The 21597-nt window shown below is 39.9% G+C and overlaps 2 protein-coding genes across 2 annotated transcripts in view; both read right to left on the reverse strand.

The window, feature by feature from the left end:
- Nucleotides 1–10588, reverse strand: part of LOC139713490 (uncharacterized) — a 118132-nt gene extending 107544 nt beyond the window's left edge. The window contains exons 1-4 of the mRNA XM_071625217.1: nt 10350–10588; nt 5086–5231; nt 4051–4236; nt 86–272 (exon numbers count right to left, since the gene is read on the reverse strand). Of these exons, the coding sequence (XP_071481318.1) occupies nt 86–272; nt 4051–4236; nt 5086–5231; nt 10350–10584 (754 nt within the window). The 5' untranslated portion in view covers nt 10585–10588. The remainder of the gene's footprint in view (nt 1–85; nt 273–4050; nt 4237–5085; nt 5232–10349) is intronic.
- Nucleotides 10589–10692: 104 nt separating this feature from the next.
- Nucleotides 10693–21597, reverse strand: part of LOC139713484 (uncharacterized) — a gene marked incomplete at its 3' end in the record, with an annotated part of 71870 nt that continues 60965 nt past the window's right edge. Inside the window, exons 6-7 of the mRNA XM_071625212.1 lie at nt 17566–17749; nt 10693–10934 (exon numbers count right to left, since the gene is read on the reverse strand). Coding sequence (XP_071481313.1) covers nt 10693–10934; nt 17566–17749 — 426 coding nt within the window. The remainder of the gene's footprint in view (nt 10935–17565; nt 17750–21597) is intronic.

A 21597-nucleotide genomic window follows, 5' to 3' on the forward strand; every position in this document is an offset into this window, starting at 1 on the left:
AGTTGGAAACCTGAAGCCTCATCTCAACCAAAATTGTACCATCACTGTAGAGGAGGTTTTCTGGTCCCTTTGAACGCTTCATTACCACTTTCAGTAGAAGGCACGGAAGAGGCGGAAGAGCTGGTCGGTGTTATCCTGGGCTTGGGCTTGGGACGACCCTTGGAGGGACTGCCCCCCGTCATGGCCTCGGACAGGAGCTCGTAGGCGTCTAGGTCCTGGTCGTCCTCGTGATCGAGGTTATATTCTCCTTCGCAGGTCGTGTTCACATCCGTCTGTGGGATGAGAGACAAGGAGGGAGAGAGAAAGGACGGAAAAGAAAAAAACAAAAATAAACACATCATGAGTCATTATTTCTCATTCCACTGTATTGTAAAACCAGAAACATTTGTGGCAAGAATTTTTGCGAATTAGAGCCTACTGCTTTTTTTTTTCTTTTTTCTTTTTTTTTTTGCAGCATGAAACTTTCGTAAATTGCCCCTGGCATTCAATGCATTGTGTAGAAAAGAAACATAAAGTGTGTGGCCCTGAAAAGGGACTACCCAATCCCGACGTTACGGCAAGCATGTTTTCGCCATGCTCAAGGGAATGCGTGGAGCACCGTGAAGCCTTCTACCACCCAACGTTCTACCACCATGGAACCCTTCAAAGATTTCAAAGAAACATAATATTGTGTGCATTTTACTTTCACAAATCTGGGCTCCTCGTGAAATCATCAAAACTTTATGCATGTGAAAATAGCAGGTTTTACAGTATCGCTCATGGGATGACAAGACCTCCTATCTCAAAAGTCATGTATGCTTTAATAAGAGAACAGAAATAATATTTCTATTGTATCTACAGGTATTCAATTGTTTCACTTTCTTTTGCTTTCCTTTGCTTTCCTTCGTTATTTCAAAGGATGTCTGCTAGAGAAAAGAATTAACTCAGCTTGTCAATCAGCTACTGTAATGTCCTTGCACTACGTTCTGATGTGCATGTGTGTGGGGGGGGGGGGGGGGAGGAGTATACTACTGCTGGTCTGTCAGAAGGAGCATGGCTATAACTGTCACCAAAATGTGTCATATTTCCACACTGCAGAATTAGACCACACACGGTGGAAACTTGTAGGCTGCAGTTTCCGCGTGACCGCCTCGGCGTGAAAACCGCTGAACCAGCCGGAGGACAGTGCACACGGAAGATAAAACACATCTCACACCACCCACTGATAAGTGGCAGGATGCAATCACTTCAAATTGTGGTATGTACTCAGATGTAAACATAACCTTTAATGGCAAATACCATCCCCATTAGACTGACTCATTACATTTATGCAAACACTGTTTGCAATACTTCTTGAGTAGAACATTTCCCATTTTTTCTCATATGTAGAATTTGATTGCAAAATGGGTTAATTGCCATTTTTAAACATTTTAAGGTAAGTCTGTCATCAAACAGAGCAAAATGAAACCTTTCCAGAGATGCCTCACTTGTTACACGACAAGGAGTATTCTTGAAATCAATACAAATATCTATATTTTCTACATTATTTTCTTTGTGTTTTTTTTTTTTTAGCAGGTTTGATCATAAAATTTCTCAATTTGACAAAAGTGGAGTTGACTCGTTTTGCAATCACACTTTTTATATTGTATCTTGTGTCAAAAACATCATCAGAGCACTTACAGTTTAAAGCTCCCATCCTACATGGAATGAGGGACGAAAAATTGTCTGTCATTGGAATGCATTTGTAAAACACAATTTGTGTTTTGGGCACTACTGATATCTACCACTCTAGTATTAAAAGCCACAACTTTGCTCGAGACGTGTCACCAAATGCCTGATTTAACGGCTGAATACTGATTTCCTGATTTTGACATCTGTGGATTTTCCAGACACCATGCTCTTTGATAGCATATAATTTCGTTCAGCTTATTTTTACAAATCTGCCACAGAAACATTTGGAAAGTCTGCCACCAAATACAAGTTTACGAGAATATTGATTTTGATATTTACATGCAATCAAGCATGCAAGAGATCGAACACAATACGATACAATAGTTTACTAAACAATGAAATGCAATGCACTACAGAAACATACTCAGGAACAAAGAAGCGTCACAGCTGACTTAGCTGTGAACTTAGATATTGGGATGGGTTCAGATTTTTAAGTATTGATTTTCTTCAGCAAACTTTGAGTAACAATGAAAGCAGATTCTTTCACTGTGCATTAAAAATACACAATTTGACTTTAACCCACTGCTTTACATGAAGCTGGTATGGCATGTGTTCTCTCTATGAGGCATCAGGCTAATTTACATCTTTGTGATAATCCCCTTCCGTAAAAGTGGAAACTTTTGCACAAGAAGCCAGTTCAAAGTTACACATTCTGCATATGAGCAGATATAAAGGTCAACTGAGAAAAACAACATATTGAGACACAGAGTTGTAGTGAGGAAAGCCATGAACAGTGCCTGAACGATCATTTGATATTACAGTGATAGAACACTAGAAAGCATTAGATCTTCACACCATGGACATTCACAGGAAAAAAAAAAAGAGTTCTGAGTATGCGCACAAATTCCTTTTATATCAAAATCGATCTCGCGTTCTCGGAGTTTTCACTATGCGTTCTGGGCCATTTTCGCATTAGCTCAATTCACTATGCAGAGAGCTACATGTACTTGATGCAGTGATTATACGGGGGCACTAATTTATTGTGTAGAGGCTGCATTCTCCAGTAATCTATACAACCACTGTAGCTTCTTTGCAACACGATGCAGGGAGAGAGGAGAACGGCTAATGCAATCGTCGTCTAAACGTCCACATCACAAATATAAAGCTCCCTATTCTAAACTTTCAAGGGAGCTTGTTGAATAACATAAAAACATTTTGGATCACAAACATGTAAGAGGGTGATATCAAGCTTTACACCTTGTTTCATTTTGCATGGTTCGAAATTTGAGGTTATTTGAATCATAGCTAATTGTGAACTCGCCTATTGCAAAAATTTTGTGCTGGACCCAACATCAGTGACCCTTACGTGTTTAGAATTACATGAATGGCAGTATGTTTGTTGAAAAATCTAAATCATTAGAATTCAATGCTGCAAACTGTTCTCATGGTCAGAAATCTGGTTACCTATGTGACACGTTGTCACAGGGAGTGGCAACTGGAGTGGAAATAAGCCCTAAACAGTTGATCGATCAGTGTACTTTTGAGACAAAAGTGTACACTTTTCTTCCTTACACTTGATTAGCCCTGTAATTCGATGTAACCACAAGATATTGTGTACATTTACATCTTATCATTTATAAGGGCCACAAGAAATTTTAGTAACAAATCGTGGAAGGGAATGGTAGATCAAGGATTCTGAACGTCAACCGTCCAATTTTGTGAACGAAGAACTGACAGTTTTGTCTGTATCATCACGTAGAGTCATATGCACTGCATTCACGCTCACGCTCCGCATACAAACAGAGGACTGCTTGTTTTCACTCCAATTTACTGGAAGCGACGTGTCAGAAATCAGAAATCAGAAATATGTGAATATAGTGTGTCTTTAGTAACATTTTCAAGCTTCATGCCACGTCAGCTGTCTCAACGAGGGATCATCCAGTCTGTGAAAACAAACCCTAAAAACAAACCCTAAAAACAAACCATCGATCGGTACACTTTTGAGGCAAAATTATCTACTTTTCTCTGGTAAGTTGCTTTGTGATTCCATGAAACCATGAGATATGGTCTATCCGAACATTTCTGATTGCCACAAGAAATTCTATTGACAAATCACGGAAGGGAATGGTAGATTGAGGATTCTGAATGCCGACCGTCCAATTTTGTGTTGCAAATGCAGAACTGTATTGTCTTGTATCACCACATACTCACTGCATTCATGCTCATGCTCCGCATACAAATAGATGACTGTTTGTTTTCACTCCAGTTTACCGGAAGCGAATTGTCAGAAACCAGAAATCAGAAATCTGTGATTACAATGTGTCTTTAGTAAAACATTTTTCAGCTTCATGCCATGTCAGCTGTCTCAACGAGGGATCATCCAGTCAGCGACAAACTCACCAGACTGAGGTCGTCCTCGGGTTCGTTGATGTGGAGTTGGATGGAGACGTGGTGGGGTGGGGCGGGGTAATCGCTACCGTGAATGGGCGACCCGCTCTTGGCCGTGGACAAGACCTCGTAGATGCTGCCGCGGCCTTCCTCGCTGGCATCGGTGGACGTATTGCCTGGACCCTCGTTCATTGCATCCTACAAAAAAAAAAGCGAATAGTAAAACAAAATGACAAATTCGTATGACAGGAAAATTCAAGGAGGAAATGTCTTCGTCTGATAATTCGCAAACTCAACCAGTTTGCTTGACCTTGAACTAATTGATATTTGGCTTCATGGATGAATTTCTACATCTGAAATGTTGAGCTTTGCAACTACAGGGTACTAATTCTATCGTAATTACTAATTCTTGCTTTACATTTGTACATTCACAAAGGATACTTGTGTGTGTACACAGCAGTCCAGATTATCATTATACAACCAAGCTGGTAAATACAAATAACCTCCACTACAGATTATTGCAATCATTTACAACTACTCCAAAGAGGAAAGCTATTGATTTCAATTTGTATTTTTAACATAACTGTTTCACACAGCTGAAGTGAACTGTGTACAGCTTTGTCAGTGATTTCTACATATTAGCACACACACAGCCAAAGAATCTCAAAAGGAGTCGACGCTTTGATGCACACTTTCGCTGACCACCGCTATTCATGGTGTTCGACTGTATCCCAGCGGGCAGCGAATTAATCGTACCACCCGTGAATCCCCCCCCCCCCCCCACTACTGTAAAGGTGGAAATGTTCGCGGTGTCAACATTTTCGCGCATTTCATGCAACCAGAAACTAGCACGAAAGCAAAAGCACACAAATATTTTTGCTTGCCATACCAGAGCATGTTCTAATAGTTGATGTCTTGATTCCGCAGAATCAAAAACATGCAAAACTCTTCTTTAATACCTACATTGTAGCCGAGCGCGAAAAATCAGTCACAGAAAAATATCCATTTTTACAGTATATAAAGATTTAAAAACTCTATAAGTCTCACATAATCAGGCTGCGGCGGACTGTAGTCCGTCTCTCTGTGCTTCTGAGGTTTCGGAGGCGGCGCATCTCTCCGCAGCTGGGTGTACTCTCCGGCCTGGTCCACGTCGTAGTAGTTTCGGTCTGGCAAGGGGGGTGGCGAGTCGGAGTCTAGACATTCAGTGGGGGAGGGGGGGGGGGGTTTAAGGGATGTGAGGAAAGAAGGACAATTATCATTAGTAAAAGTAGGCAGCTTTGCATACATGTATTTTATTTTACCTCTTTATTCAGTCTTATTTTAACAGGGTAGCCCCATCAGAGGGCAGGTACTGTTCTTCCTGGGGGCCCTGCACATACACCGTACAATCGTAATAGATAACAAAACAATCATGACATTTACACTAAGTACAATATACGTGGACAGGTACAGTTCTGCCACCGAACCCCATACATACAATCACACAATAACTACAGCTACACTGTATGTGTGCCTTGTTCTTTTAACCCGTTGAGGATGGTATAATTTTACTACAACACGCACTTCCCATAGACACCTGCCTGAGCATACTCGGGACTCCTCCTCAACGGGTTTACCATGACCTTTAACCTGTTAAGGACGGATGGATTTTGCTATAACACGCATTTCCCATATATATAGACACCTGCCCGAGTATTCTCGGCCCCCTTCACAGTGGGTTCATTGTACATACTTGTACAGGTTTACAATAGTACGATCTTTATGGAAATACATGTACTAATATGCTTCCATTCTTAAGCTTTCGATTTGGCACAACTGCCAACTCTACAGTTCATATAAGGTATGATGTCATTCAACACAAGAATGGCATACATGTCATCCTGCTAAAAATTCATATAATTTCCTTTCCTGTCGCAATTTTTAATTTCTATGTTCATGATTTCGTCAGGTTAGTATAAATTCCAATGTGCAGAAAATAGTATCTTAAACCGTTGAAGACGAGTCCCGCAAATACTCTGGCAGGTGTCTATGGGAAATGCGTGCTATAGCAAAATCAGTCCATCCTCAACAGCTTAAAGGACAAGTTCACCTTCATTAACATAAGGATTGAGAGAATGTAGCAATATTAGTAGAACACATCATTGAAAGTTTGACGAAAATCGGACAATCCGTTCAAAAGTTATGAATTTTTGAAGTTTTTGTGCAGTAACCGCTGGATGAGAAGACTACTGCAGTGTGTGAATAACTTAGATGTCACATGCGTACAACAATGTAAGGAAAATAAAAAGAGAATTTCACAAAATTTCATCTTTTGAAAAAAGTACACATTCCCCCGACTCGTTACCGACAAATGTTATGGGTAATATTATTCCCCCTGCCTTTAGAAAGAGGCAAGTCAAGTGCTCTTTTATTATGCGAAAAAAGTGAAAATATGTCGAATTTTCTTTACATTTTCTTTATACTGTTGTACGCATATGACTCACAAGCTGTAGTAGTCTCCTCATCCAGCGGTTCCAACACAAAAATTTTAAAAATTCATAACTTTTGCATCGATTGTCCAATTTTCCTCAAACTTTCACTGATGTGTTCTACTAATATTGCTGCATTCTCTCAATCCTTATGTTTATGAAGGTGAACTTGTCTTTTAATGTGTATCATATTATATGCATGTACATACTACAAATACTGTACATGCACTCGTACATATGACTAAACACACATCAGGGTATGCCAGATCCCTCATAAACCAGTCTCTATTCCTTTCAATTTATGACTCAAAGGGTTTATCAGGAATTGAATTCATTCTACTCTTCTTCTTTTTTCTTTTTCTTTTTTAATTCATCACAAGCTAGTGATCATAAATTCGGGAAATAATATGAAACTCATCTCATACTCAACCCTCAACTTTCATAACAGCAGGATTGGGTACCATACATAATATGTTAAAGGGTTTTTTCTGTGTGTTTTTTTTGTGTGTGTTTTTTTTTTTCTTGTGTTTATAGTCTTTCGTTATTTCTTTCTTTCATTTTAGTCTGCAAAATCAGAAATAACTCATTTACACTATTGTTGTTTGAACAGAATGACCAAAACTCTGATGCCAAACATTTGACACTTGGTGACTTTACAATTCATCGCCATGTAGTGCTTTGTCATATACCTGTAGTTTGTTGCAGCACTGCACAAATTGAAAGTTGGACTGCAGATCTGCAAATCATCCCTTGAACCACTTCACAAAGTAATTTCAGATTCTAATCTTGGAGTTTCAAACCTTCCCTTGACCTATTCCCTAAATTATACTTACAGGTGCATACTTGTAATTACACTCTACAAATATCTTGTAGTTTGTAGTCAAAATCTGCTTAAATTAATGAATGCCTGAATGGTGATGAGGTTGTTGGTTCAAATCCCTACTACTGTACGTACAGCTGCATGCCAACAATATTTTCATCATGGCTACCACTAAAACACTTACCCTGGTATTAATTCGGTGGTTATCTACGGTACATCCATGTACGGCAATATGTCAATCGGTTGCAGTAAAAATCTGAGACAACATTTCTAGAAGCTGATCTATTGTTCATATTCTGAGCCTCTGGACAATTAAGTCCAATTGGTTCCTCTTTTAATAGTGAGGTTGCATTGACATTTCTATTAAAAGCTACAGTGTGCTCACATACAGCAGTACCGGTACCGAAAGTTATTCTTACACGTCACTGTAGTTCACAGAACATAATTGCACAGACATTTGTTTGTACTGACAAGTGGAAACAGGGCCAATATCCCCAACACTCTCCCAATTCTATGCTATGGAGGCACTACCAATGAATATATGCAAGGCAATTTACAAAGAGGACACGCATTTGGGAGGATTCTAGGTCGTTTTGTAAACACAAGCAACAGGTCTGCTGCAAAAGGCTGCGTTTAACGCTTTGAGAACTGGGCAGGCAAATGGTTTCCCCCATTGTATCACTTGAGTACTATCGGATGCAGAAACTACACGCTTTGAGAAGCAGGGGCTTAATCTCTGGTGCATTCCTACATATAACAGTTGACTGATTAGCATTCTGGTAAATGCTACAGAGAGCTCTGCCTGTGAAGAAACTTCCCTCCGCCTCCCCCGTCCCACCCTCCCCCGTCCCACACTCCCACCGAACCGAGTGCAATCTATCTTAGTCACAGGCGACGCACAATGGGAGGCAGCGCACCGTGAAGGTTGCAACAGGCAGCCATGCAGAGCTCACCCACCCTTTGTGCCGCTTTTCAATAGATCAGATTCAAACAGGAGGATCTCAAATTACCCCCCCCCCATACTCCTCTCTCTCTCTCTCATTTCAACCATTGTCTATTCTTTGCCAATCGTTTTCCCCCCATTGAATTGATCCTGCAAACTGTCAGGAAATGAATACTATGCCAAGCGTGTACATGCTTTGGTTAAAAAACTGACAGATATTTGCCTCACTGCAGACAATGCCATGGCAAATTTGGCAGGATGAGTCAAAAAGTTTGGGAAACAAATAAAGTTTGGGAACTGGTAGGCACTTGAAGAAAAAAATATCCCCTAAAGTTATCCACCCTTGCCCCATCAAGAAGATAGAGAAGAAGATGAAAGAAGGATGCAGCAGAGAGGAGGATGAAGGAGGAGAGGGAGAGGAAGAAGATGGGAAAGAACAAGAAATAGAAGAAACAGAAGAAAACAAAAACAATAGCAGATGAAGAAGAAAAAGAGCAAAGGCAGATGAAGAAAATAAAAGGCAAGAAAGAAGGTGGGTAGAATGGATGACTGAGAAGAGAAGCTAGAAGAACATGTTATTGGCAGATAACCAGAGGGGTGCTATGGCAATTTTAAGGGGTTATTGAGTTTAATATTGGTATCACATTGTAGAGATTGATCTCCTCTACATGATGGTGTCAATTTTAGATTTAATATTCGTATTTCCATTTTCAGTAATATGTTAAAAGTCCAAGCCAAAAGGGTGCTATTTTACCTGATATTTGGAACAACGCTTTAATGCAAATCTATCCAATTTTGATTAAATAAACTCTTTTATTTCATGAAAATTGATTGCTTCAATTTATCTATGCTCAAATCTTTAAAGGCATAATTTACCATTTGCAGATGAAACAGAAACTCAGCTTTAGTGCTTCAAAATAGTTGTAAAATTTGAGTTAGGGATACAAACAACCAATGTAAAAATTTGAATCAGTATGATTAATGTTATTGTTAAATATACAAAATGTGAACAATAGTTATAATAAAGATGTTTCTAGACTAAACTGTCTACACTTACGGTTTATTGAGAATAATACTGATATCTCCTTATAAGAAATAGTCTTTATTGCAAAATTTTTACATGGTAGGATGTTTTGTGATACAACTGACCTACACATATGCATCAAACGTCATATCTCGAACATTTTTTAAATCACTGCTCCCAAAGGTTACAACTGTACCTTTAACCCTAAAAAGACATTTCGCGCGATTACTCTGCAACACGCAATGCTCTCGCCGCGATGTTCTATGACTTTTTTCTTTCGAGTTTCCCGCACATTTTGACACCAAATTTGTGACGCCCGGGGGTACAGTTCTGAAGTTACATAACTTTTTGTACATGCACGTGAGGCCGAAAATGGCTCAAAAATGTGATTTTGTGTACAAAGTCAATGCAAATTGAGTTTTTTCACATGGTTCATATAAATATGCTTATTTTTACTCTCAATGGCTAAAATTAATTTGTTTTAGGAGTATTATGCTTCAAAAAGTGTCTGCCACAAATTTTGTTTAAAAAAACAACAAAAACAAAAGGTCAATAAAACAAAGAAATACATAAGAAATTCATAAAACAATAAAATAAATAAGAAATTAATTTTGATACCGATTTTTTTTTCAAGTACATTTGCAAAGAATGCCACTAAGAATAATTAGACCAAAAATGAGCACTTTTGGAGCTTTATTTACTGATTTAGATCAAAGAGTCTGATTTCTTGCATAAATTAGCATAATTAATCAAAATAAAATAAAAGAAGACTATTTTGTAAAATTTAGATATACGATCTTGTAGATTACATCGCACACTACCATTGTGCAAATTTCCGCGGCGATCGCGCGATCCACAGCCGAGATCTTAAGGGGGGGGGGGGGGGGGGGCCCTTTAGGCCCTCCCCCAGTCTTTCGAGCTACCAAAATAGCCCAGTCTTTTTAGGGTTAATACAATAGCACCCTTGTGGTTCTCAGCTGATGATGTACGACACACACATGTAGAAGAAGCAGTAGAAAAAGATCTCTTTCACACACACTTGTGAAGGTCCCTTACCTTGACTTGACAAGGTGTTGGAGAGGGAGTACTGAGGGCCCTTGACTTCCAAGTGTGTCGGTCCTGATCCAGGCAGGGGTAGCCGGTTCTCTGGCTGTTGGTGGACGTCGGTATGGAACTCTACCTGGGAGCCCTCGTCGTCGTAGATCTGGTCAAGCAGGATGCCGATGGAGTTGCGCTGGGGCTTCTTGGGCGGGCCGGCGTTCCTCAGGATGGGGATCTGGTTGACGTTCATGTAGAGCTCGCCCCCACCCCCATCTCCGTCCCCGTCCCCTCCTGCCGGTGGTACGTGGGAGCGCAGGGGTTTGAGTACCCTCTGCCCGGACGGGGGCGAGCTGTGGAAGGCCCGCAGCTCCTGGTGGAGATAGTGTCGCAGGTAGGCGCCGTCGTTGGGCACGTTGTCGTAGATGTTGTGCGACATGTCTGCGTCATCCGGCGTGGAGTGGGTGGGGCTGTGGGAGGGGCGCAGCCCGCCGTCGTACCCCGGCCCCAGGCTGGGGTTGGACCCCCTATGCTCTCCATCACTGTACAGCGGTGACACTGAGCTCTCCACTGCACTCGGAAGAGGTTCACCTCGTATGTGGGCTAAGGTGTAAAACAGATAAAGAACAACACAACAATGAAAAGAAAATAAACATATAAAATCAGTTTGATAACATAATACAATACAATGTTTTTGTAAATCAATGCGTGAGTGTAACCTTTCTTCAGATTTTGATTAGACTTTATTGAGCTTAGATCTTCAAAGGATGATTCTTCCACACAATTGCCTGTTTTAAATGTTCACCCACTGCAAGTCACACATGCACAACATATATTTGATAGATGTGTCTTCTATTTTGCTCTAAAAGTAAAGAAAGGTGCCAAAACTTGTGCAAAGGCTCTGTTTTCATGCTCTATCATAAAGGTAGAAGGGAAAATCTATGAGAAACAAATAAACACACACAAAAATATACAAAACCATCTACAACAGCATTGAGTGTTGGTACACTAAAACAGGAATGCTGTAGAACATTTGTTTTCTCTGCTGTAAATAAAGCATGGTATGATAAGGGCTAGAATCACACCATTTTAGTCAGGTCAGGGCAAACTATTGAATGTACGATGTGCATTCCCACATGTGTCTTGTTGATATGAATAAGAAGTTATGGCTTTCGATATGGGAAAAACTCGAATACAATCCACGCCAAACTTCTGTGAAAGAAAGAGGGATAGCAGCTGTTAATTTCCATTTCTCAAGCATGTGTACAAAGATGACGAGACAGTATATATTCAAAGACACATCGAGCCAATGTAATGTTCAGATTTTCACGGCCAATGTGAAGATGAGCACACTTTCTGCAAGCATGCACTGACAGCTTTTAATCAGCATCGTCTGGCAGCGTAAACTCAGGGCTGTTTGACAGATCTTGGGGATAAAGATCGCCTTGATTCGGAAATCACACGCCCAGTTTGCTGCTGTGTCTGGACCCCGAAATGGATCCGTAATGTGATCGCCGTAATCTGTACAGCAGTAAAACAAGGAAGAGCAGACTGTACACATACAAGTGATTTGTCAAGAACATTGCTAAGCGGCTCAGTAATAAAAACTTGTAGGTTTCAGTTTCTCTCTGTGTATCTTGAACATATATCTCTATCATCTATCTCTATATATATCTCTCTTTTTATTTATCTTTCTATCTATCTATCTAATCACTTGTTATCTATGTTCAGGGACTTAGTGATAACACTAATATCATTTTTGTTTCTTTAGCTACAGTTTGTATTCATCCAAAACATATGCCTGTTCTCTCTCTCTCAAACTCTTTTTCTATCTTTAAACACCTATATATTCATCTACAGTACCATCTATCTATTTCTCTACCTATCTGTCTACATATGGATCTATTTTGTATATTAGCTATCAACTTGTATTTTTTTTTACATTAATTTCTGTGTTGGATATGTATGGGATACATGGATGGCATAACAATTTCCAAAGGCCTTTTCATACAGAAACAGATTCTACATGTCCCCTGTATAAAAGAAGTATACAGAAATACAGTGTACATACTGTATCAGCAGGAGAGAAAATTGTGTTGAATCATTCTAAGAAAGAAGCAAGGACAACTGATAATATGTTAATTTTGGAAAGAAATATCCAAGTATTGAGGAAGTTATGGCAATCTAAATTACTTTTATTCAAGCAAATGTTCAGCCTTTTCCCTAATCTCTGACACTGCACTGAGATCAGTATTCAGATGATCAAAGCTTTCCAAATCTAATCTTTAAAACCTTTTAAATCCCTGATTTTTTTTTTCTTTCTTTTTCCCAAATCCTCATGGTAACAACGATGGCAAAAGCTTTATTCCCCATGGGGGCCCACTAATCTCACACAGCTCACTAAAATCCCAAAACAAACAAATGGCTAAAAGTGAATCAGCAAATAAAAATCTTTTTACTGTTATATCTAAATAAGACTGTATCATCTAGACTTCCAATCACTATCTACACAGTGACTGCCTTCATGCAGCAGTTCAAGCCTTCCACATTTACCAGCAAAAGTGCTGTTGGGGCCCCAGACTCCACCGAATTAACTTGAGCACCTTTTGCCCGGGCCTCTGTCCCTGGCTAAATTAAGTCTGTGACGTGCACAGCAGAATCTTCAAAACAGCTTTAAACCAACTAGAAAAAAAAAGTAACTTTCCATTAAAAGCTGCAAGGATGAGATTAGAAGTCCCTGTAGATAAAGAAGAAAACAGTTGCCCTCATCCACAACTCCTCACCCCCCCCCCCAAAAAAAAAAAAGAGGGGGGTAGAGGACAAACATTTGTTGGGGTAAAGGACAGGCAAACGCTTGACGCAACTTTGAACAAGTTTTTTTGTTGTTGTAATTGTGCGTTTTTTTTTAGCGTACTTGTAATTCAGCAAGTGCTTTAATAAAACTATAATCATATTTATAAATCAAGCAGCTGATGGCGCAATAACTGTCTCCAGTCTGTCAAAACTCCTTTGACTCATCAGATCCGAGATTAAAGGCTTTTATCTGCTCAGCATCTCCGGAGCAATTATGAGCGCATTTGTTCGACTTGGAGACATATGACTGCCACTTGCAAGAGATATGAGGAGCAATCTACGGCTTTATCTCTCCATACATCAGAAGAGTACTAGTATGTGTTTTCACACCACATATCCCTAGTAAACAAGACATCATTAAACAGTGTACTTTTCTTTGTTACTAATTCTTCTTGCGTATGAGACCTGCTGCTATGCTACGTCTTGAAGGTGCCGCAGCCATTCCACAGTTGCTGGGCATGGGTTGGTCAGGTTAGTGTGGGATCCTCGAGGTGGTCCGAGCTTGGTACATTCCAGCAGGATGTGGTCCGCTGTCTGCTCAGGTGCACCACACAGACAAGCTGCTGAGGAACTAAGGCCCCAGCGATGCATGTTGGCCCCGAAGCGACCTACTCCAGTGCGGAGGCGGTTCAGGGTGACCCACTCTCTACGAGGGAGATCGGCTCCTGGTGGGATGGTTATGCCAGGGGGGATGGTGAACTGTGTGGGCTTTGTCGTCACTTGCCAATCATGTTGCCATTTCTCCATAAGGTTGAAGTTGGAGGTTGCTAGTGATTTAGCATGACGGCTGAAGGGTCGACGAGAGCGTAGGCGTTGGCGGGTGAGGTTTTGGGCTCTGGTGACGCGAGCATGTAGGGGGTGTGAGGTGTCTGGAAGAGCCTTCTTCACCAGAATGGCCATGTGGTGTTCTCTACGGAGTGCAGGTGGGGCAATTCCAGAGAGGACAGGGAGGTATTTCACTGGGGTTGGTCGCAGGCAACCGTTGACTATTCTCATGGTGTCGTTGAGAGTACTAATTACTTGTTACTAATAACCCTCTCTCTCTCTCTCTCTCTACTTTTCTAATTGTAAATTATGCAATCTGGTATTGTACCATAGGCCTAGATATATTGCGGCTTATTCTGATTTAAAAGGATATATACTGTATCGAAATGTGGCTTTTGAGTGGTTGGAAATCTATGATTCTTGTGATGGGGGTGGGGGGGGGGGGGGGAGGGGTGAGTTTGTGTCGCATGAGAAAAAGCTTATCGGGTGTGTGAGCATGAGAAAGACCCCAGGGGCGGGGTCTTGTGCATAAGGCATGACACTTAGGTCTGTTAATTCTTGTTCATGATTTCTGTATGACATCTACATCACTAGATACTCAGATATCATAAGAGTGTCTATTTATGGGACTCTTTCTTTCCGTAGAGGAGTCATTTATGTTCTATACAGCCACATATCTTTGATAGCCAGGATGTTCCTTGCTCCTGACATAAAATATTTTCAAATGCTTGGACAGTTGTCCAACCCCTGACTCTGTCTGAAGGACAGATAGTCTTATAATTTCAGACTCCTCATGAAACTACACGTATGAGTATTAAATAGGAATGGGGATGAGATTAGAATGTTGTAATGACAAGATGTCAAAGGGCAAATTCTTCCACCTTTGCCTGGTGTTGAAAAGGGTCATAGAACTAGCCAATTCATTGATGTCGACTATCCTATGTGTATGTCTACACTGTATACCGCTGATGGCCATGAGGGGGTCTGGATAGCCAGACTACCTGCCAAGCTTGATTACTGGTAACTGTTGATGCTCTCTTAGGCCTGCTCTAAAAATTGTGTCTTTTATAGTTTCCGGTAGACAAGATTCTTCCCTATCCTGAACTTCTCTGTATTAAAGGGACAGTCTGGTTCAATTGCTTAAAGGGGAAGTTGCCCCCAAGCACATTAAATGAGAATTCAGTGAATGTGGGAAAGATCTCTATATACCAAGTTAAAGTTCTAGGAAAAGTAGATTATCTGCTTGAAAGTATTGATTACGTCTACATGCCACTGTGTCCTCATGCCACCCATTCTACCTGGAAACTCTACAACAATCTGCTATGTCACAGTGGTGATGCAATATTACGAAATCATAACTGGACTTTCATTTAAATCTAATGTTTATATGTGACCGTGCACCACAAAACGAACATAAAGTCGCACACACTGATTTTGCGTGAGGACTGAAAATAAGTGAAATGGGTCAACCTAGCCGAACTTGACTTTTTCATATTTTCTGAAAGAGCGGGTCTTCTTTTACATTATGCTAAACTTTGGTATCATAAAACGGGCAGGAAAGTGTGTTTTTTTAGCAGTTTATCTTGAACATTTTCGGTAGAATAGTGTGATTCGGTGTGTCTTTAGAATCCCTTTTTCATTTCTGAAAAACCTTGTCCACACTCTTCACTTTCAACTCTATAATAACTTTTGAAAGGATAGTGCTACTGCTCTGAAAGTTGGCATCAATTATGGACGGAATGTGTTAATGAGGCATGCTTAATTTCAGTTTAATCAGATAATCCCTTCATTCTTGTTACTCTGGTGGTTTACTTCCTGTTTTTTGTTCCATTCATCGCACAGCCAGCACAGTTTGGTAAAGATTTAGGGCCTAAGCGCTTGAATAGACACTGTACTTCAGAGCCTCTTTTCTCAGTTCACACTTTTCCTGAGTTTGTGCTTTCTTTCCAATAGTTAGATAGGTTAGGAGAGTCCATTTGATTTGAGTTATACATCATTTTAAAGCTTAAAGTCTGCTCTTTCAGAATATGGTCTTAACTAAAAATTCATGTCTGGCGACTTTTTGTTTGTTCTGAGGTGCAGGGTCACATATTCAAGGTACACATAACTGGGCTATCTAATCTGTGTTTTGTCTTTTGTCCTCAAAATATTACATATTTTGAATCAGTGGCATCATATAGAGGTATTAAATTAAAAAAAAATAATGATTACAAATCTCCTTGCTAAAACTCCGTATATCAAAGCCAAAACTTTATTTGTTACAGTCTAACCTTTGCTATACGGCCATGCTGGGACTGGTGCCCATCCGAAAGCAGTTTTGACTGCCATCCGTATAAAAAGCAGTTTTGACTGCCATCCGTATAAAAAGCAGTTTTGACTGCCATCCGTATAAAAAGCAGTTTGGACTGACTAGGGCTGCGTTCATGCAAAACTAGAATTGCATTTCTAAACACGTTTAGTCGCTAAATGTGTTTAGTTGCGTTGCGTTCATGCGATTTTTCCATTTAAACGTGTTTCAAAACGCCGATCTGAAACGCGAAAAAAAGGGCGTTTTGAATCATGATTCTGCCAGAATCACGATCGCAGAAACCGCATGAACGCAACCGTGATTTCAATCATGATTCTATGACGTCATTGTGCGCTGTGCGCATGCGTGTCTCATGGGGTATCTCATGCACAGCTTCTAGTTCTGTTCGCGCGCTTGTGTACGTCCTATGAATCGTGTGTTTTGGTACCATACTTGCACTTGTTTGTTTACATCAACGCCATACACCGATTCTATGCTAGTATCTAACGTTAACTGTTTAATATCATAATACATGTAATCACTCTCCGATTGAGTTGATAAAAGTAATAGCTGCAGCGCTGTGTCTACCAAGGGAAACAATTGGAGAGAAGAAAAATTAGGATTATTCCTCGATCTGTGGGCAGAGCCTGCAATGCCACAGCTTATCGGAAAGTATTCATCGAAATAAAAACGTAAAGGCCTGTACAGCTGGAATAAGGAGGTCTGGCTCGAGTTGCAGAGACAAGGTCAAACTGCGCAGTGCGCTGCGCAATGGCAAAGGATGAGCTGAGCCAGAATCAGCATTGCGAAAGCCCGCGTGAACGCTCTTCCGCTGAGACCGTGATTTGAAACGCCGTTTTGAATCATGATTCATGTTTGTGATTCTGGCTACGAAATTCGCATGAACGCAGCCATAGAAGAAACAATGTTTGTGTATGAGTACATGTACACTGCTGACCCAGTGGTAGCTGCGTATGAAGTGTTCATCCAAACAGGGGTGTATCACGCTAGAAACTACTTACATCATACAGCTAGTCTTGAAGTTCCAACATTTTACTATAAAATCAATAACATGTTTTCTTCAGTGTATATCATAGATTAAATTGCGTGAGTTTCACAGGAGTCTTAAGTTTGTTTGAAATCACTCTTTTTTCATTTCTATTTTTCTTTTTCTTTTTCACTACTTGGAGAATTTCAGATAATAGAGAAGTCTGGATAAGTAAGGGCCAGATAATTGAGGTCAGACTAAACTTCTAAATCGCGCAGGTCTGCGACCTGCCACATGGTTGTGTACTCCTTTCAAGTTGCCCCACACGAGGGCGCTCTCACCCATTATCATCTTGGAGATGTCTTGGGAGACCTTGGAGGAGTGCGACTCGATCTTCTGCAGCGCCGTCTCGCTGTGGCTGTCGGCGATCTCGACGTCGATGGACTGCCGATGCTCCAGGAGCACTCGCACGACCTCGATCTTGCCAAACACGGCCGCTTCGTGAAGAGCGGTGCCATTTTTGGTCTGAAAGAGATTATTAGGGGAAATGAAAGAAAAAGAAGAGAAAATAAAGAACAGGAAGCTGACATGCAAAGTTCACGTAGATGACAAGCTATGATTTGCTTTTTGCAGTAAATGCAATTAAGCAAACCTCAGCGAAATGATTCAAGACCACAGTATGCCTCTTCAGCAAACATACAGTGTACAACGCCTACATGTACATCTATCAAAATTGTCTTCTCTCAATTCCTCTACCACCCCCTCTCTTTCTTTCACATCATTGCGTTTTACATGTATATCAATCCATATCAGTTTCACACCGGTAGATGTGAGTTTTACCACAGACCAGTGAGGAGGCTTTTTTAAGCTTTAAAGGGATCGTATAGTCTTGGTTGAGACCTAACTTCAGGTTTCTAATATTTTTGGGTGAGATAATGAGAAATCTCTTATGAAATGTGAAAGAGCATGCGATTCCAAGAGGAATTCACCATTTATTTGATGAAAATTGGTTTTGAAATGACCGAGATATATGCAAAACAAAGCGACCCTAACAAAAGGTGGGACCCTCCTTTTATTATGATCGCTTTGTTTCACTTTGTTTTTGGACGTGTCAGCCATTCCAAAATTAAAATTATTTGAAATTATTTGATTTTCATCAAATAACTTCAAATTCCTCTTAGAATGGTATGCTCTGTACTATAAGTGGTTTCTTGGTATCTTGCAAAAAGTCGAAAGCTAAATCCTCATCTCCACCAATACTAAACTATCCCTTTAAGTTGTCAGAAGTGGGTTTCTGTTTTCACTCTACCATCGTCTCAGGTGACCACTTCCTTTATTACTTCATAAAAGTGAAGCCCTACTGGTGTGAGAATCAGCAGAATATGACATCAAAAGTGGAAAGGTTTCACCTGAAACAATGAGGTAATCTCTTTCTGGGGGAAGTACATAAATAACAGCTGAAAAGTTTGATCTCAACATGAGCTATTACAAAAGCGCCTTTTAGTCATCCTAACTACTGGATATCAATGGACCAGTTTATCTTTACCTTTGGGAGCAGTGATTTGAAAAATGTTCAAGATATCGCCTTTCATGCATATGTGCACATGTAGGTCTGTTGTACCACATTACATCTTAATACCATATATAATTTTTGCAATACAGCCTAAAATATAAGGAGATGTCAGTACTTTTCTCAATAAACCGTAACTGTAGACGGTTTTAATAGCATGGAAACATTTTTTATCATAACTATTGATCATATTTTGTATATCTAACAATATTTACCATCGATTTTAATGATTCAAATTTTGACAGTGGTCGTTTCTATCCCTAACTCACATTTTAGAACTATTTTAAAGCACTAAAGCTGGGTTTTTGTTTCATCTGCAAATGATAACTTATGCCTTTAAACCTGAGGCCTACTTTATGAAGATGGTACAGAATTTTCCCTGATCATCTATCCGTTGCAAAGTGTCAACAAAATGGGAAGGTGCGTTCACACCATGCTTAGCAAGCAAATCAAGAAACAAGGAAACAACAACAAACACAGACAAGCCATCGGCTCCATACCACTGCTTTACGGGGGAACCGGATGTACTAAATATCAAAAGTCAACGGAAGAACCATCAAGTGTTTAGAGTCAACAAGTTAATAAAGACTGCAAAGATCAAAGTCAACGGAGGGTTTTCTACCTAATGATTATAGAGGAAGTGCTTCAGCAATTTCCAGATACTCATTTGAGAAACCAAACAAGGAGCAGCCACATTAATGCTGAAATACAAATGCCATGGTATAATGTATGTATTCATACTAGTGTAAAAGCAGATAAACACTCTATGTTGTACGACCTGAAATACATGTCAGTACATCGCCAAATTGTACCATGATATAAAAGTTTCGGGTGGTAATTCAAACTTTACACGAAATAACATATGCGCAAGATTTGAGTGTGAATCATGCCATGAAATACCAAATTGCACCACCAATCGTCGTCACAGCAGAGTACATGTAGTTGTCATGTGATTTGACACACTTCCTGTTGTTGTTGGTTTTTTTTTTCCTGCAGAAGTCATGCGCAAGCACAGTCCTTTATACCAGAAATATATACAATATGTGGTTATTTTGCGAATGAGAATGGTACCAAGTAAATTACTGTGATATCTATCACTGAGATATTTTGATGAGAAGGCTGCCAAGTAATAACCCCGACATTTAATACCACAGTATTACAAAAATGTAACTTCAAATGTTAATGCACAAACGGACAGTGTATTGAAGTTTACTCTAGGGGGAAATGTAGGTGGTGCTTGTACACTGTAAATGAACGTTGTATTTACACATATCGTTTTCGGTCAAATATTTGCAATGTACGTTGCGTCGAAACAGGGATGAGCTATGTATTATCCTCTTTCAGTCTACTTTATCAATGGGAGTATTGAGTCTTTGGCGCTGTATGCATTCCTCTTGGTAGTATTGACTGTGTCTACAAGGTACAATGTATATTGGTCTGTGAGGTGAGGTTTTGGGTGTGTTTTAAAAGGGAAGACTAAACCAAACAAAGTCATTTGTGGTTTCGCTCAAATCCCTAAGAAATGGGGGAAAAAAAAGAAGTTTGATGGCAATTTGTTCTCAAATTAACAAATTATTTCATATCCTTGTTTCTTCATTAAATTCCTCTCGATTGTCATTACTTTGATCATCATGTACGTGTATACATGATACAATTAACCTAATATCAAATACAATGTATCTTTCAATTTCTCAATTCAAGCTCATTTCAGTAAGTGTGGTACAATGTACATTGTACCTCACAATCCTTGTTGAGTATACATTTGTTGATTTTTCTCATTAAAAATATGAAGTGCTTTTAATATCTTTTTCACAATATCTTCAAAATCTTTTCCATATACTGTAAACATCAATATTTTCGCGCGATTAATTTTTCGCGCTGAGCAGCTCGAAAACGTATTCGCGGGTTCTTAAATTCGCGCTCCGCAGCAGGTTACTTTACTGTAGTACACATTCACTGCTTTCATCCAAAGCCTCTGCTACATAGCTTGCTATGCCAGCGTACAACAAGCGACGTAGCGAGCGGCTCGACTGCGAGTACAAGCACTCAAATACGTAATACAGCTGTGACTGTAGTACCGTAGTCACGGGGGAATGTAGCATCGGTGCGCGCGGTGCACACGGCATGCTACAGTACACAGCAATCTATCGTCTCTTCGCAAAGTACTAGTAGCGTAAACATGCCTGTACATTGTACTACGTAGCAGTATCATCGATGAAGCGCACACAATTCATCCCGTTCAAAATGTGCATAGAAAATTGTGAAGATATATTCGCGCGTTTTTGAATTCGCGCTAGCCGAACGTAGCGCGAAATCCGCGAAAATTAATGTACCGCGAAAATTTCCACGTTTACAGTACCTGATGCATTGATATGATAGCTGTTTAGACACAGTAGGTAGGGCCTAATTCTTTAACCATGATAATTCATGAAAGCAACTCAACACACGAGTATTTCACTTCTAATCTATGTAAACTTTTCATCGCTGACAACTTCTTGTAATTGTATCCATAACTCTTTAAATGAAAGAGCAGAAAACAACAATTACAGTTGTGAAACAATTTACATTAGAAAAATTATGTAAGATAGAAAAACAACATTCAAGCAGGATTCATTACAATCGTGAAAGTGGCTAAAAAAACAAAGAGTTTCATAGTCTTTAAATGTGTGTAAATGTTTATCTACTGCTACATGCTAAATTCCCTTGCGTCGAGCAAACTGCAATGGTGAAGATGGCATCGCATCTGTCAATACAACACAAATCTATTTCAGTCCATAATATGCCAGCTGTTTTTCTCATTGCT

The sequence above is a fragment of the Diadema antillarum genome, unplaced genomic scaffold (genome assembly GCF_040938485.1).
Source record: "Diadema antillarum isolate AM-2024a unplaced genomic scaffold, OU_Dant_1.0 seq00001984_RagTag, whole genome shotgun sequence".
NCBI classification, from domain to species: Eukaryota; Metazoa; Echinodermata; class Echinoidea; order Diadematoida; family Diadematidae; genus Diadema; species Diadema antillarum.